We start from the raw sequence: 16,297 nt of genomic DNA, 5'->3' as shown, positions 1-16,297 counted from the left end.
TAACATTTCATAAATTTTGTATTTGTATTTCAGATTTTCAAATTTTGAAAAAGATTTTTTTTTTCCGCATTGGAGCTCCAATTAATTCGATTCATGTTGAGTAATGCTTATTAAAAGCTGAAACGCTCCATATTTAAGGCGGCAAGTAAAAAGAAAAAAGAAATTCAAACTTTGAAAGAAAAAAAAATGAAAAATAATATTTTATAATTGGTAGATGTGGGGTCTATTCGATTAAGAAAGGAAGTGTTCCTTACAACCAGAAATCAAGAATCAAACCCGATTCTTTCGCTATATTTGAAGTCAGCCCTAGGCCAACTATGGCACTGAGCAAAGCTGAAAAACTACCCCAAGAAATCATAGTTGACATACTATCCCGGCTTCCTGCTAAGTCCATAGGTCAATTCAGGTGTATATCAAAGCAGTGGTGTTCTCTTCTGTCAGACCCCCAATTCATCTCAGCTCAGCTCACTATCAATTCCCACAAAGAAGAAGAAAACCTCATTCTTGTCTCTGATTCTCACTCTCTTCACACTATCACTTTTAACCACAACCCCCAAAATGGAACAATTGATGCCATTTCAAGAAAGCTTAGTTTTCAGCAACTTGAAGACAATTGGGTAAGTGTTGCTGGCTCATGTAATGGCTTCGTCTTAGTGGTTAATGACGAGGAAATCAAATTTTTGATCAACCCCACAACCTTAGGGTACTTTGAAATTCCACAATTTGATTTGGCTCTTCCTGTGCCTGGTAGCTTTAGCATGTATGGTTTAGGCTATGATGTTGTTAGTGGTGATTATAAGGTGGTTACTCTTTCTTATTACGATACGGATAATGAATATGAGCCAGATATAGATTATACTTTTGTGGATGTTTACTATGTGAGAAAGGATATTTGGAGGAGACTTGAGAGTTCTCCTTATGATCATGTAGTTCCTCAACTTGCTTCTGGTGTTTTGGTAAATGGGGCTTTGCATTGGTTAGCTAGTAGTAAAACCTCCGGTTATTCATCAGTAATTGTTGCTTTCGATTTAAGTGATGATAAATTCTTGGAGGTGCCAGCACCAAGTACTCTTGATAAAGGTAATTTTGTGTTTAATAAGCTTGTGGCTCTTAGAGGGTGTCTTTGTATGTTCACTAATACAGATGAGGACGAAATTGATGTTTGGATGATGAAAGACTATGGGGTTGAGGAGTCTTGGACCAAATTTGTAGTTAAAGGACCGGATTCGGTGACTGATCTGATACCATTGTGTTTAATGAGTGAGGATGATGTTTTACTAGATGCGGATGGAGAGTTGATTGTCTACAGTATGAGAGAGGATCGGTGGAGGAATATGATGGTTGATGGGATTCCTACCATGTGTGAGAACGCAGGAACTGCAATCTTTAGGGAGAGTCTTGTTTCTCCTACGTTTGGCTAGAAGCTCGTTACTCTTTTTCTTGATGCAATATTTTGAGATGATGTTGTGTGCAGGTATTACATGAATTTTTTTCACAAGTTCTTATTCAGTTTTTATTATACCTTGTACTGTTAATTTGGCCCTATATTTGATTCTATAAGATGAATTGTATTGACACGGTAATTCTTTGGTCCTCATAGAGTTTAGTGGTGGTTATTCGCCCTTCCTGAAGAAAATATATAGTGATTAATTGTATTACATGAAAAGGAAAAACTAGGCTTAGTGGCTTGCCTCAATTCAACGTTACAGATTAGTGGTGCTTTAAAGGAAAAAAGAATAATTCAAGTTTGAGTATATGCATTCTAGCATGGAATAGTTTTAGATGTTTAGAGTCTTCTTTGAATCATGAGTAAATCTCAAATAAACTCATTTAGAATAATTGCTCGCCACTTCTGTGCATAGCAATTTTAAGCAACCTGAGGATAAAACTGGCTGCTATCTAGCTGCTCTGAAGTCTGAACTACAAGAAAAACAGTGATTATGTTGTGTACCTCCTTTATTGTATCAGTCTTCAATCTCGGAGATAGTCCAAATGCCGTTGTCCTTTCTAAATGAAAGGAATCATTCAAGGTCGTGATGCAGGACATAACTTACAGTCACCGGCTTTCATCGTGCCACCAGGCATTTGATTAAGACATTGCACAATGATCTGAACACTTTGTCGCATCTCTTCGATACAAATGTAGTAACACCCAATTGTGTCGTCTTTCCAGGTCTTGCCGGTGTTATATGTAGGTCGTCATGTACCTCGAGATGGCCGTCTCCTCCCCCCCTTCCAGTAGGAACCGGCTCCCCTGTCTCCGCTCCACTGCATTCCCGCCCGTCCTCTAGGCGCCCCCAACTAGAGATGAAGTTCGAGAACCATAAACAACTCAGTTGAGAGCTCCCTGACTGGTTCAAGCAAAGGTCATGATTGATAGGCCATTTCCTCCCAATCTATCTTTCGATTCAAGATCCATGACTACAAAGACTTTGGAGATAGATAGATATTGGGTAGTACTTATAGCTTAAGAAGGCAACCTGCTGGTTACTGGTTCAGCTTATTTACCATCTTCACTAAGAACATAAGATGAAAAATTTCTAAGAAGCACATATGAACTCTTGATGGAAAAAAATGTTACGTTTTGGTTGTTATTTATTTGTTTGTCCTATTTTTCTTATGGATTATACCACTATTTTCTTTGCCTAGTAGTAACTATTTTAGCAGTATTATGAAGGATGCAACGTGCCTTGTAAGTTTTAAGGAACATTGCTGGTTTTCATATTTATTCTTTATTTTCTCAAGTTTTCTGTCCTGTTATAAAATATAATCTATGGACAGGCTAAAGAATCTTCCCACCTCCCTGGTGGGGCTCCCCTTCCAAAAATGGAAAAGAATTGATTTCATTAATTGAAGAATAGATTTTATAGGGTACAGACTACAGAGTAGCATTTTATGGATTTACATCTTCCTGTAATGCAATTAATGCCAAATTGACACTGCTCTGATGCTTGCACAGGAATTAGTCTACTTCTCTGACATTTTCCCGGTTCCTATGAAATGGAATGTCAAGAGAACTGCATGTTTTTAAGGAGGCATGGATCTCTCTATATTTAAAGCCCAATGGTGCTACTCGGTAAACTATGATAGGAGAGTTTTCGATGGAGACTTGCACTTTGATTTGTATATTGCTGTTATGTAAAGACAACTGTTGCAGAGCTAGGAGAAAGGGGACCTTTTGAGCAAACCCTCTAATGTGATTTTGTTTGTTAGAGAGTTTATATCTCAGTTGAGTTTCTCAACTTTCAGGTGAATAGATCATAGATGGTCTGACTAACTATTCTACTTGCCCATATAACAAGAGGGTTTACTTTAAGTTTGCATAATATTCTAGCTTTGCCTTTGTTTACCCTTAAAATTGGATAACAATTAAACTTATAATGTGGTTTTAAGGACACATGATTTCACCTAATACCAATTGATAAATGTAAAGACTAGTAATAGAAATTAACAATAAGATAAGGCAAACAATGTTTGAACGAAATTCAGCCCTCAAGTTTGAATACCCTCGAACTGATCGATGCAAGAACAGTTAAAAATATAACAATCTGATGAACAAGAATATAAGCTAGAAAGTATTGTATTGCTTTGATATGCATGAATATAAGGTGTTTACAAAATGATTAGAGCCCTCTTTATATAGTAGAGTAAATCTCATGATTAGCCTAAACAGTTGCCTTTGATTTGATCTGTTCGGGGATTTTCCCCGTGATCTTCGACCACTCACGGATATCCCGCTTTTCCGTTATTGCGCTTCGCTCGAAGTCTGTCGTATTTGGTCTCGATCGCTTGGCCTCGATCTCGACAGGCACCTCGATTCTCGAACTCGATACCTTGTCTTCGTGCTCTAGTCTGATCCACTGCGAGGTTGGCCTTCGATGCAATTCTCTGGTTTCAATCAAATAGTAAAATCGGATAGGCTAGGTTTTAACTGTATACAACCTTCTATTAGCATACAGGAAAAACTGAACTTATACTGTCCTGTTACATCTCGCGTTTTCGTACGTTAAAAGTTTCATCTTCGGTTAATTGACGTAGACTCGGGGATGAGCTCATTTTGACGTTAACGTATTTACGTTATTTATAACAAGCGATAAATAAGTGTCCTGAAGAATAAAGGGTACACGAATTAAAGAAAATGAGTTTCGTTGAAAGTGGCCAATTTGGAATAAAATACGGGTCGAGCGATAATACCCGATAATTATGAACTAGTACCATGCAAGGTACCATATGACCACGGTAGTATAATATATAAAGTAAATATGAAGTATTTTAAAAATAAATAGAATTTTAAGTAATTTGTGGTAATTTTTAAATCATGCGGGTAATTAATTAATTACCGGATAACAGGACATTACCCAGTTAACTAATAAGTGAATAAAGATTTCTAATCTTTCACCCCGTCTCTACGTGGCACAAGGCCACTAATTAAGAGAAATGACTCATTGAATAAAGGTATAGGTGTCTAAGTCTAAAGTGACTTAATAGATAAGTCTTGAAAGGAACTTGATTTAATCCTTTCTGAAAGTAAGGAATTAGAAACAGAAGCTTCAACCAAATCCAACAAAAACGTTGGAAGAAAGCTAAGAATTTCGTTCCAATTACATTCATTCAAATAGTTCAAGTCAAGAAGTTCGTTCCAATTACATCTCATTCTGTCAAGAATTTCGTTCCAATTACATCTTATTCTATTAAGAATTTCGTTCCAATTTCAAATTCAAAGTATAAATTCCGTTCAAGAACTTCGCAGAAGCAAATTTGTTGAAATAATTCAAGAAACAGGTATGTTAAGGTCATCCCTTCTTTCTTTTGGCATGGTCCATATGATACTGAAGAAATGAGCAAACACACAGTTTTCATAAATTATTCTATTCATAAAATTATTAAGGGTGTCTATATTCTTGATTCCCCATGAAAATTATTATTATTTTCTATTCATGGGTCTCAGAATAATACGCAGTTGGAAAAGTTTATCCGGAAGGAATATTGAGATTATTACGTATTTTTCATGCATTTCATACATGTGCATTGACCCATAACCAGATGACGTTATATACGCGTATATACATAAATATATGTATATGGGATATGGGAAAAAGGTTACAGCGTTATATACGTACCACCACCTGATCTGCTGGTATATGTTGATGATGTTGCCCACAATGCCGAGATGATATGATGGGATGCCCTCAGTGGCTTAATGATATTATGTACACCCATACCTATGCATGACACGACATTTATACGCACGTGCATGACATTATAAACGTTTCAGAATTTACAAAGTTATTCAGATTTAAAGATGTGTTTTTGTATTCCATGTTTCACTATGTCTTTTACGTACTAATTTTCATGTCTTACATACTCAGTACATTTTTCATGCTGACACCCTATTTCACGGGGCTTGCGTTTCATGCCCGCGGGTGCAGGTAGGCAAGCTGACGGTCCCCCTCCTTAGGATCCCCGATCAACGAGAGTTGGCGTGCTCCACTTGATCCGGAGCTGCTTTGTTTTTGGTACGATACATATATATATATATATATATATATATATATATATATATATATGGGTATGACGTGGCTCAGTCGCGTCTTTGTACAACTATGTTTTCATTAGAGGTTTGTAGACAGTATGTCTAGTTGAGTTGTATGTGGCCTTGACGGCTTTCAGTTTTGGATGTATAGTTGTCTATAACAGCTTTGCCGGCTCGCCCACTGTATTCTGCCTATATACGTACATATGCCTTGAAGACAGGTTTCCTTCTTGTATGTTACTTTCGTAACTCAGCAGATGTTATTCAGACTCGTATCTTAGATGCATGCTTAGGAGTGTTTGACAGGTAGGACTCAGGCACCCATCGCGACCCATCGATTTGGGTCGTGACATGTCCTTTCAGTATCTGGCTGGAAATATAGTACTAATCTGCCTATTAGTGTCACAACTAAAATATGGTCGATCAACTAAAGCTGGCACAATCTATCGAGTCAAAAGTTGCTATTCAATTAGTCGATCAACTAATGACTTCCAATGATAGAAGATGAACATAAAGTAAATGAAGTTACCTACATTGAGGGGGGGGGGATTGGATAAATTTGATTTACCTCACCTACTTACTAGAGATTGGGATCGTTTATATGCATAACCCCATGTGGCAAGAAACCTTTGCTATTAAAAGTAATTAAGTGAAAATTCTCTCAAGTTAGTGTAAATAGGTTTATAATGTAGGATGATTAGGTAAAAATCTCAAAAGCATTTTATCTAATAACTTCTTAGCTTTACCATTTTTCAAATTTCGATTATAACCGATCTCAAGTTCCCATTCATAATTTTTTTTAAAACATCTATATCAAAAGTACAAACTCTAAAAATGCCACTACTACAAATATTTTCCTCTGTCACATATTATATGACTCTATTTTCGCTTTATAAAAAAGCTTCACAGTGTAACAACAATAACAACAATATATCGATGTATCTGTGGAGTATAGTGAGTATGCTATACTAATAAAATCAAATCATAAATAACATAGGTAGTAATAGAAATCTATGAATATGAAAATACGAGATTAACGCTACCATTACTAGTACGAGAAGAAAGATGCTCGATTGCCTACTAATCTTACTATGTCCTGCCTAATCGCCTCTTCCAAATACTTCTTCGATCTAACTCTCCTCGTACCCACTATTATCAAACTCTCACACGTACTCAGTGAGGCTTCCACGCAATCATCTCAGCCTCGTTTTAATAAGACAAAAAATACATTTGAGGAGGCGACATTGAACAATTTGTGAGAGTTCAATGGGCAATTTGACCCTTTTCCCAAACTTCCTCTGAAATTTGAAACCAGCTCCAGAGCAAAGACGCATAGACAATACCCTAGCCAAAGGTAACTACCGTACTCCAAATCCAACTATGGTGATGAGCAAAGCTGCAAAACTACCCGAAGAAATCATAATTGACATACTTCCCCTCCTACCTGCAAAGTTCATAGGACAATATAGGTGCGTGTCAAAGCAGTGGTGTAACCTTCTCTCAGACCCACAATTCATCAAATCTCACCAAACAATCCATGCCCATAAAGGAGAAGAGAAACTCATCTATGTCTCTTAGTATCGCGAACTTCAAACTATCACGTTTAACCACAACCCCGAAAATGGAATCGATATCATCTCAAGGACGCTTAATTTGCAGCAGCTGTCAAACAGCTGGGTAAGTGTTGCTGGCTCATGTAATGGCTTGGTCTTGGTGATTAAGAGGGAAGAGGCTAAATATTTGATCAACCCCACTACCTTAGAGTACCATAAAATTCCAAATTTTGATTTGGCTCTTCCTGTGCCAGGTAGCTGTAGCATGTATGGTTTTGGGTACGATACACTTAGCGATGATTATAAGGTGGTAACTCTTTCTTATTATGATTCATTTGATGAAAATGAGCCTGCAATTATGGACACTTTTGTGGATATTTACTCTCTGAAAAAGGGTCTTTGGAAGAGACTTGAGAGTTCTCCTTATGATCATCCACTTAGTGACCGTGCTTCTGGGGTTTTGGTGAATGGGGTTTTGCATTGGTTGGTCTGTAAAACTTCTCAGTATTCATTTGTAATTGCTGCTTTTCATTTGAGTGATGAGAAATTCTTGGAGGTAGCAGGACCTACTGGTCTTGGTAGTAATTACTCACTGTGTAATCTTGTGGTTCTTAGAGGATGTCTTTGTATATTCACCGGTATAGGTAAAGACATGGACACAGTTACATGTTGGATGATGAAAGAGTATGGGGTTAAGGAGTCTTGGACCAAATTTACGATTACAGAACCAAATTTAGATAGATCTATGTGTACACTATTGTGTTCAGTGACTGATGATGATGTTCTATTGGATATTGAAGAAGAGTTGGTTGTATACAATATGAAAGAGAATCAACGTAGGGATCTGATGGTTGATGCATCCCCTATTATGTGTGAAGCTCGAACCTTTATGGATAGTCTTGTCTCTCCTTCCTTTGTCGAAGGAAACTGAGGGCTAATCTATTGTTTGATGCGCGAGATGATTCTGTATACAGGTATTACGAGAACATTTTCCGTTGTATTATCCACCTTTATCCTCTTTCTCCATTAGATTATTCAAAAGCGGTTGTATTTCAACAGTACTATCAAGGACGCACCTTTAGCCAAATAAGTTGCCTTTCTAAGGAGTATAGCCAGTTTTTATTTTTTATTTTTCTCAAGCTGCTATCATGTTACAAATATAGTCTATTAACCTCTAGGATGTAGCCTAAAGTGTAAACTACAACATTTCATGGCTTTACATCGGTTTATTGTAATGCTGCATAACACCTTTCATCAATTTGCCGTAACAGGATATTAACTCATATCGACCAATCAAATTTGTTGAATAATTAGTAATCATCTAGATTCTTATATTGATAAATCGAATTCACATTGTTCTGATGCTTGCACAGAAATTAAACTGCTTCCTCTTAGTTCAAGCTGTTTCTTAAAGATTGTTCATCATTCACTGTCTGAGGCCTCCAGAAATTACATTGCGCTTCATCATGTCTTGGTTCATTGTCATTCTGACGTCGTAGAGAATTGAGAATTCAAAGTTTTGTTAATTATTTGAAGTGAAATGTCATTGTAAATTTAGTATCTTACGACGAAAACAATGTAAAAAATTAAGGTCACTTTTGGATAGGGTAACTTTGTTGAGTGTAGTATGTCTTAATTTTCCGCAAGGGATGTGATGGATAGAATATTTGGATGTGAGAATTTCTTATCTTAATGTTGCTTGTATATATCATTTAATTTTTTGTTGCTTTTGGCATTATATTATGCTTCATGTTAGATTATATATTAGGACATATTTGTCTAAAGAAGAGTTGAGTCAAGTCATTGCTTCTTGGTACTGTCATAAATTAAATTACTCTTACCTGATTAAAAAAAAAAAAGAGAATTGAGTCGAGTCATTCATCTCTTTATCCAGGTCTAAGTCCTTTAGAATCTTGGCAATTCATGCTAGAGTGGGTTCAAGACTCAGTTTAGTTGAGCATTTAGCAAACTAGTTATGTTGAGATAAATGCTGAATTCACAGATAGGTTCCAAAAAGTGTTATATGAACAAAAAATCCCACAATATTTGAGGACAGATAACACAAAATATATTACAACTCATGAGCTGAAAGGAAGTACCTTTTTTTCTTTCCTGATAAGGTAAAATTTGTACCAAGCTGGTAGAAAAGAAAACAGAATTCATGCAAAGACCAACCAGACAAGCTGCTACTCTTTTCTTCCTAACAACTCTAGAAAATCCATGTATTGGTCCATGCTAACTAATAGATCGCGTTTCACCAGAAAATCAGATTATGCAACATATATTCTTGACTCTAGAAATATGATATCTATGTCCAACAAAGCTTGTCCTTCAAAAAGCTTTGTTCCTCTCCATCCATAAGGTCCATAAGATGCAAAGTGGGATGGTCTTCCATATCTGCTTCAGCCCTCTGGAAACCCTTTGAGACTGCCAATTTCTAATAATACCCTTACATCTTTAGGCATTGCCCATAAGATACCACGTCTGTTCAGAAAAAGTTCCCAACAGTGTTTAGAGAATTTGCAATGAAGGAATAGATGATCAACTGCTTCCTGATATTCCTCACATAAGTAGCATCTACTGCACAGAGAAAAGCCCCTCTTCTGCAAGTTGCTTTATACATGCTCCCCAGGTTGCAGTCCTTTCTAAACATGCTACCTTAACTGGAGCATTTGTTTTCCAAATCATCTTCCAATGACCTAACTCCTTTAACAGCATGCTGTAACAACTTTTAACTGAGAATAATTTATCTTTACTAGCTGTCCAACTCAAGGAATCCACCCGACTTTGATTAATCTGGACTGAGTTCACCTGCTAGAGTATCTGACAAAAATCTTCTAGTTCCCCATGATTCAAATTTCTTCTAAAACCTATCTGCCACTAAATTAAAAACTTCAAAGGCTGACTGGAACTGCCACTAAAAACATCCAAAACAGAGCTGAAAGCTAGCACTTTCTTAAGATAAAAAACCATATGAAGTTCTTTTCACTTGTCTTTGGAAAGAGGGCCCTCATTTTTGCTCTAGCAATTGGCAATTTTTGATAGAATTTAATCAACCCCACAACTTTGCAGTACTGTAGAACTCCAATTTTTCATTTTAATCTTCCCATTCCTGGTAGCTATAACATGTCTGGTCTAGGCTGTGATTTTGCTGTGATGATTATAAGGCGGTTACTCTTTCCTTTTATTACACTGTTATTGAGCATGAAAATCTGGACACTTTTGTGGATATCTACTCTGCGAGAATGGGTGTATGGAGGAGATCTCAGAGTTTAACTTATGATCATGAAGCTCCTTTGCGCTATTCTGTGATTTTGGTAAATGGTGCTTTGCATTGGTTGACTATAAAAACTCCTAATAATTCATAGATAATTGTTGCTTTTGATTTAATTGATAAGAAATTGTTGGATGTGCCAGCACCTACTACCCTTGATAAAGGTTATTGTGCTTGGATTAAGCTTGTGGGTCTTAGAGGATGTCTTTGTATGTTCACTTGGACTCAAGAAATCAACATTGGTATCTAGACGATGAGAGAGTATCCAGTTAAGGAGTCCTGGACCAGATTTAAGATTACAGGACCTAATATAGATTATGGTATGAGTCTTTGCCGTCCCTTGTGTTTAATGAGTGATGATGATGTTGTATTGGATGTGGATGGAGACAAGTTGATTGTCTACAATGTGAAAGAAGATCAGTGGAGGTATATGATGGTTGATGGAATAACTACTATGTGTGAAGGAACTAAAACTTTCATGGGAAGTCTTGTCTGTCCTACGTTTGACAAGGACATTGATGGTAACTTCATTACTTGATGCAAAATTCTAAAATGATGTTGTATTCAGGTATGAGACAGACATTTTCACGATTTCTCATTCATTTTGGTGTATTTTGTTTAATATGTTTAATTTGGTTCCCATATTTAATTCAATAAAACAAATCCCATAGAGTATCGTGAATGGTAATTCTTTCCTCATAGAGCCTAAGTTGCGTGGACTCTTCATTTGTGGTGTCGCACCGGCGTCGACACGATACCAACACTAGTATTAGTATAGGATACGTATCGGATCCGGTCGATCAACATTGAGCAATTTGACCACATACAGAGAAATTAGAGATAAGATTTGGCAAGTTGATTTCTCAAGACAACATCTACTCTAGATCTCTAGATAGTTACCTATAACTTAGAGAACAAAAGATTGAGTTACTGCACTCTACAAGTTAATGTAAATTTTCCACATAATGTCTCATATTTAGGCATATTTTTGTAGCTCTATTTTTAAATATTGCCAAGTCTTGCACCCGTATCTGTACCTGGATCTGTATCTTAAATTTAGATCACGAACAATCCGACCTCTAGATCCGCACACATATTGGATACCCGCACCCGAGTCCAAGCAACTTAGCATAGAGCTTTGTGATGGTAATTCTTCTATCGTGAAGAAAATATACAATGATTGACTGAATCAATTAAAAAGGGAAATGCTTGGAATTGTAACTTGCTTCAATTCAACATCATAGAATGGTGGCTATTTAAGGAAAAGGAATAGTTCAATTTTGAGCACATGCAGTCTTGAAAAGTAATAGTTTTAGATGTTTTGACTCTTCTTTGAATCACAAGTAACTCATGTAAAATTATTGTTGGCCACTCTATGGATACTGTTTTAAGCAATACCAATGGTAGAACTGTGATCTAGCTGCTCTAGAAACCCAAAAAAAAAAAAAAATTAAAAATTAAGTTGTCTGCCTCCTTGGTTGTATAATTGTCAAGATCTATCACTACAAAGACTCTTACGATAGATAATGGTAGCTGTTTACCTCCTTGATTGTAATTGTTAAAGTCTATCACTACAAAGACTCTTAAGATTTATATTGGGTAAGCCGTTTACCTCCTTGATTGTTAGTTGTCAAGATCTATCACTAAAAAGACTCTTAAGATAGATATCAGGTTTATCACAACTTTAGAAGCTAACCACCCTGCTGGTTAGCGGTTCATCGTATTTTCTATTACTACAAAACTCTCAAGACAGATATCTGTATTAACAATACATTGATAAGAGTAACTAACAATGAAAAAAGGCCTTTAAAGTAAACAGCCTCAGGTTATTGTTCAAGAATCTATGGCATAACAATCCCTATGTTATTATTATACAATCCATATATTGTCAGTTCTGTATAACTAGCCTGTAAGCCTAAGGACCCTTTGGATTCATTGATTCAAGAACATACCCTAGTTTAACAAATCCACTGCAGGATTATCCTAGTAGTTTCTCCTCTAAATCCAACTATATGGCAATGAGCAAAGCTGAAATCGCACCCCAAGAAATTATAACTTACTCACCCGACTGCCTGCAAAGTTCATCTGCCAATATAGGTGCGTGTCAACTGGGTAAGTGTTGCTCTCTCATGTTATGGCTTGGTCTTGGTGGTGAATAACAAAACTATTAATGTTTCAATCAAACCCACAACCTTAAAGCTCCATACGGTTCCAAACTTTCATTTGGCTCTTCCTCTTCCTGTGCCTCGTAACTTAGCCACAACTTTGTAGAAGCTTCCTACTAGGCCAATTGGTCTAAAAATCTTTCAACTCCCTGGCTGCCTTCCTTTTGGGGATAAGAGCAATGTATGTAGCCTTAAAACTCTATTCAAGCTTCTCTTGTTTATGAAATACTGAATCGCCTTCAGAATATCTTCTTTCACAATTGACTAACATTTTTGGAAGAAACCCATGGTGTATCCACCTCGGCCTGGAGCTTTATCGCAGGCACACTGGTTAATGACATCAAGTACTTCCTCATCTTTAAACATTCTCGGGTTTTAGTGTTAACTTTCTAATTTTCTTTTTCTGTAGTGATTTTTGAATTTGGTCCCCATATTTGATTCACTAAAATCATTGCTACTGACTCAGAGTCTTGTGAATGGTAATTTCCTTCCTGAAGAAATCTTTTAATAAGAATTCTTCCTTCCTGAAGAAGATACAGTGATTAATTCATCAGAAAATATACAGTGGTAGGAGGAGAACCATAGATTCCCCGGTTAGGAGGAGCGAGCGGTTGGCTTTGGCAGGTACGAGAAGAGGTAGAGGGCGGCCTAAGAAGAATTGGGGCGAGGTGATCAGGCAAGACATGACGCGTCTTCAGATTTCCGAGGACATGGCTCTTGATAGGAACGCGTGGAGGTCGAGCATTAGGGTTGTAGGCTAGGGGGTAGTGCATAGTTTTTCCCTCTTTGTACCGGGTAGTATGATAGAGCTTTGCCTATGTTTGGTAGCGGTCTATGTTGTGTTCACACTATTTTGTTGTTTTGCATAGGATTGTATTACTGCACTCCCTTTCACTTATTTGGTGTATTTTAAGATATTATTATTACTTCTCTTGCTTCTTTTGTTGTTACAGATCTCTTCTTGCATTTTTTTCCTGATATTATTATCTCTTCTGTTGAGCCGAGGGTCTCCCGGAAACAACCTCTCTACCTTTCCGGGGTAGGGGTAAGTTCTGCGTACATCATACCCTTCCCAGACCCCACTAGTGAGATTTTATTGGGTATGTTGTTGTTGCTGGAAAATATACAATGGTAAACTGTATTACATAAAGTAGTCACGCATGCACATCGTACTTGAATTGGTGTTGATTCAGCATTATTGGATGCTGCTGCTTTAAGGAAGAAAAACAGTTAACTTTGAGCATATGCAGTCTTGAAAGAAAGTTTTAAATGTTTAGGCCCTTCTCTGAATCATAAGCTAATCTGTCAACTTGAATTATTGTCGGTTCATCTTCTGTGCTTTACATTTTTAAGCAATGTGAGGGTAAACTATTATGTAGCTGCTCAAAATTCTGGAAAAGAGTTTATATCATCTATCTCCTTGATTATGAATACCGAGACTCTAAAGATCGAGATTTGGCAGTACTTATCGCTTAAGAAGGTAACTATAGACGGAGCGAATGCTTAATTTATTTGCTACAGTATGAGTGGATTGTTGGTAGTAGTATCCACCTTTGTCATCTTTCTCCTCAAGATTATTCAAAAGCTGCTGTTTTTGGCTTTGTTTAGGACTCTAGGGAAAACTATGCTTGCATTTCTAATTTCTAAGTATCAAAGATGCACCTTTAGCTAAATCATTGGCCTTTTTAATCCAATAAAAGTATTATTTAAACTACAAAAACTCATTGTTACAAGGCAAGGATAATTTAAACCATTGAAGAGAAACTCCCAAATTTGTGAGTCTTCCGTGAACCTTGAACCTGTTCTTCTTTTCCCTCTTTTTGTTTCAGCCTGTCATCAAAGTAACATAAACTTGAGTGAAAAAATTACCTGAGTCTGGCATAAAAAGGGTATAGTCAACTCTTAATCAAACTTATCATATATCGATTTCTTGTAATGCCACATAATACCAAATTGATTTTGTTCTGTTGCTTGCACAGGAATTAATCTGCTTCTGGTGCTTCTATTGATTGGAATGTTGTGTTTGTGCAGAGGCCAGAATCTCTATATACTTTAATCCCAAGGGTGTTACTCTTTCATTATGATGTTGCAACTGTTACAATTTCAAAACTGAAGACAAATCACCATGATAGAACAAGAGTATTCGAGGAAAACCTGCACTTATGATTTGAATATGGTGAAGTACACAAAAGCAGTACTACAGAAAACGTCTCGAGAAAAGTTCCCTTTTGAGAAACCCCCTCATACTTGAGTTTTGTATTGTTGACTGTCTATATCTCAGTTGAGTTTCTCGACATTAGATGAGTAGATGATCTGAGTAAGTATTTGCATACTCATTTGACAAGAGGTGTTCTAATGTTTCCAATCATGTTAAAGCAGCAATATTGTCCTTTGTGTTGCAATATCAAAATTTCTAGCTCTGTTGTATGTTTTATTGCTTATCAGATATAACTGTGCTCTGGCTTTAGTTTCACTGTTCCTTGAGCCGAGAGTCTACCGGAAACAACCTCTCTATCATTGTAAGGTAAGGGTAAGGTCTGCTTATATACTACCCTCCCCAGGCCCCACTTGTGGGATTACACTAGGTTTGTTGTTGCTGTTGTATATAAATGTGCTCGATAGAGCAAAAATGACAAGCAAATTCAAATCAGTGCAAGTCAATAGAATAGTTGCATAGATTGAGATGTGAATGCAAAGCAAATGTCTGGAAAGTTAGCTCTGACTCTTAGCTCTCGTTTTCCCATTTTAACATCTTTACTTGACAAAATGAGTATTTGTAAACATCTCTAGCTGATAATCATCCATACATTTGTTTAGGTAATATAGCTAAAGGGCGTGGATTTCACATTGATATGGCTAAAATAGGGGAAGGATGACGGTCAAAATCGAGACGGAATCGGTGTGGTTTTGGAGTATATTTTTAAATAAAATAAAAATATATGACACTTATTTGATGTGGACGCTAATGTGTTAGGGGCATCTATTACTTCTTATGTCCCCAAAAAAATTATACATCTTGGATATGAGGAGTCAAACGAGTTTCTTTTTTTTATCACAACTTTTTAACATGCCTTTTAAAATTTTGAATTTTGAATTATTTTGACCTGTAATACTTTTTATGTAGTTTCTAACTTTGTAAATTTTATTTCAAAAAATTTAATAATTTAATATCCGGTCAAAATTTAAAAACTTAACTCTCGAAATATATCATTTTCTTTACGACAGATGAAGTAATTCTTATTTGGCAGAAAAAAGATGCAATCAGAAATCGCAGTTCGAACACTCCCAATTTTGGGAGAAATTAAAAAAATAGCCAGATTTACAAGTGATCATTCAAAAATTGCCACAGTTTCAAAAGTAATCAAAATTTAGCCACTTTTCATGTAAAGATAAATCTGAACGAAAACACTGTTCAAAATCCAGAATAATACTCCAGTATAATATACTGGATACCGTTCCAGCATAATATATTGGAGATTGGAGCACCGGCACTCCAATCTCCAGTATATTATACTGGAACTTTTCGCATGTTAGAGTTCCAGCATAATGTGCTGGAAGTTCATACACAGGTGCACCGATATCCAGTATATTATGCTGGAACTTTCCATGTTGCAGCAAAATAGTGGCTATTTTTCAATGACTTTGAAAACAATGGCTATTTTTGAATGACCAGTCCGAAAACTGGCTAGCCCGTGCTATTTTTACTCCAATTTTCGGTAAAAATAGCACGATATAGCCAATTTTCGGATCATTCAAAAATAGCCAGCGTTTA

The 16,297-nt window shown here is 36.5% G+C and overlaps 1 protein-coding gene and 1 pseudogene across 2 annotated transcripts; both read left to right on the top strand.

The window, feature by feature from the left end:
• Window positions 1-273: 273 nt before the first annotated feature.
• On the top strand, window positions 274-3,326 carry LOC104237994 (F-box/kelch-repeat protein At3g06240-like). Of its 2 annotated transcripts, none has more exons than XM_070153290.1 (2): window positions 274-1,474; window positions 2,960-3,326. In XM_070153290.1, the coding sequence occupies exon 1, from the start codon at window positions 318-320 to the stop codon at window positions 1,419-1,421; it is 1,104 nt and encodes a 367-aa protein (XP_070009391.1). In that variant the 5' UTR covers window positions 274-317; the 3' UTR covers window positions 1,422-1,474; window positions 2,960-3,326. The 2 variants fall into 2 exon arrangements, with proteins under 2 accessions (XP_070009391.1, XP_070009408.1); XM_070153307.1 differs by lacking the exon at window positions 2,960-3,326 and adding an exon at window positions 2,174-2,744.
• Window positions 3,327-6,668: 3,342 nt separating this feature from the next.
• Window positions 6,669-14,943, top strand: LOC138874564 (F-box/kelch-repeat protein At3g06240-like; annotated as a pseudogene).
• The last annotated feature ends 1,354 nt before the right edge of the window (window positions 14,944-16,297 follow it).

This window comes from Nicotiana sylvestris, chromosome 1, assembly GCF_000393655.2.
Source record: "Nicotiana sylvestris chromosome 1, ASM39365v2, whole genome shotgun sequence".
NCBI classification, from domain to species: domain Eukaryota; kingdom Viridiplantae; phylum Streptophyta; class Magnoliopsida; order Solanales; family Solanaceae; genus Nicotiana; species Nicotiana sylvestris.
Note: the sequence above shows the minus strand (reverse complement) of the source record. Positions and strands in the feature narration are given on the sequence as shown.

What these genes read in the sequence shown, in the direction of transcription:
- LOC104237994 (XM_070153290.1), top strand. Translation starts at nt 318, where the DNA reads ATGGCACTGAGCAAAGCTGAAAAACTACCCCAAGAAATCATAGTTGAC.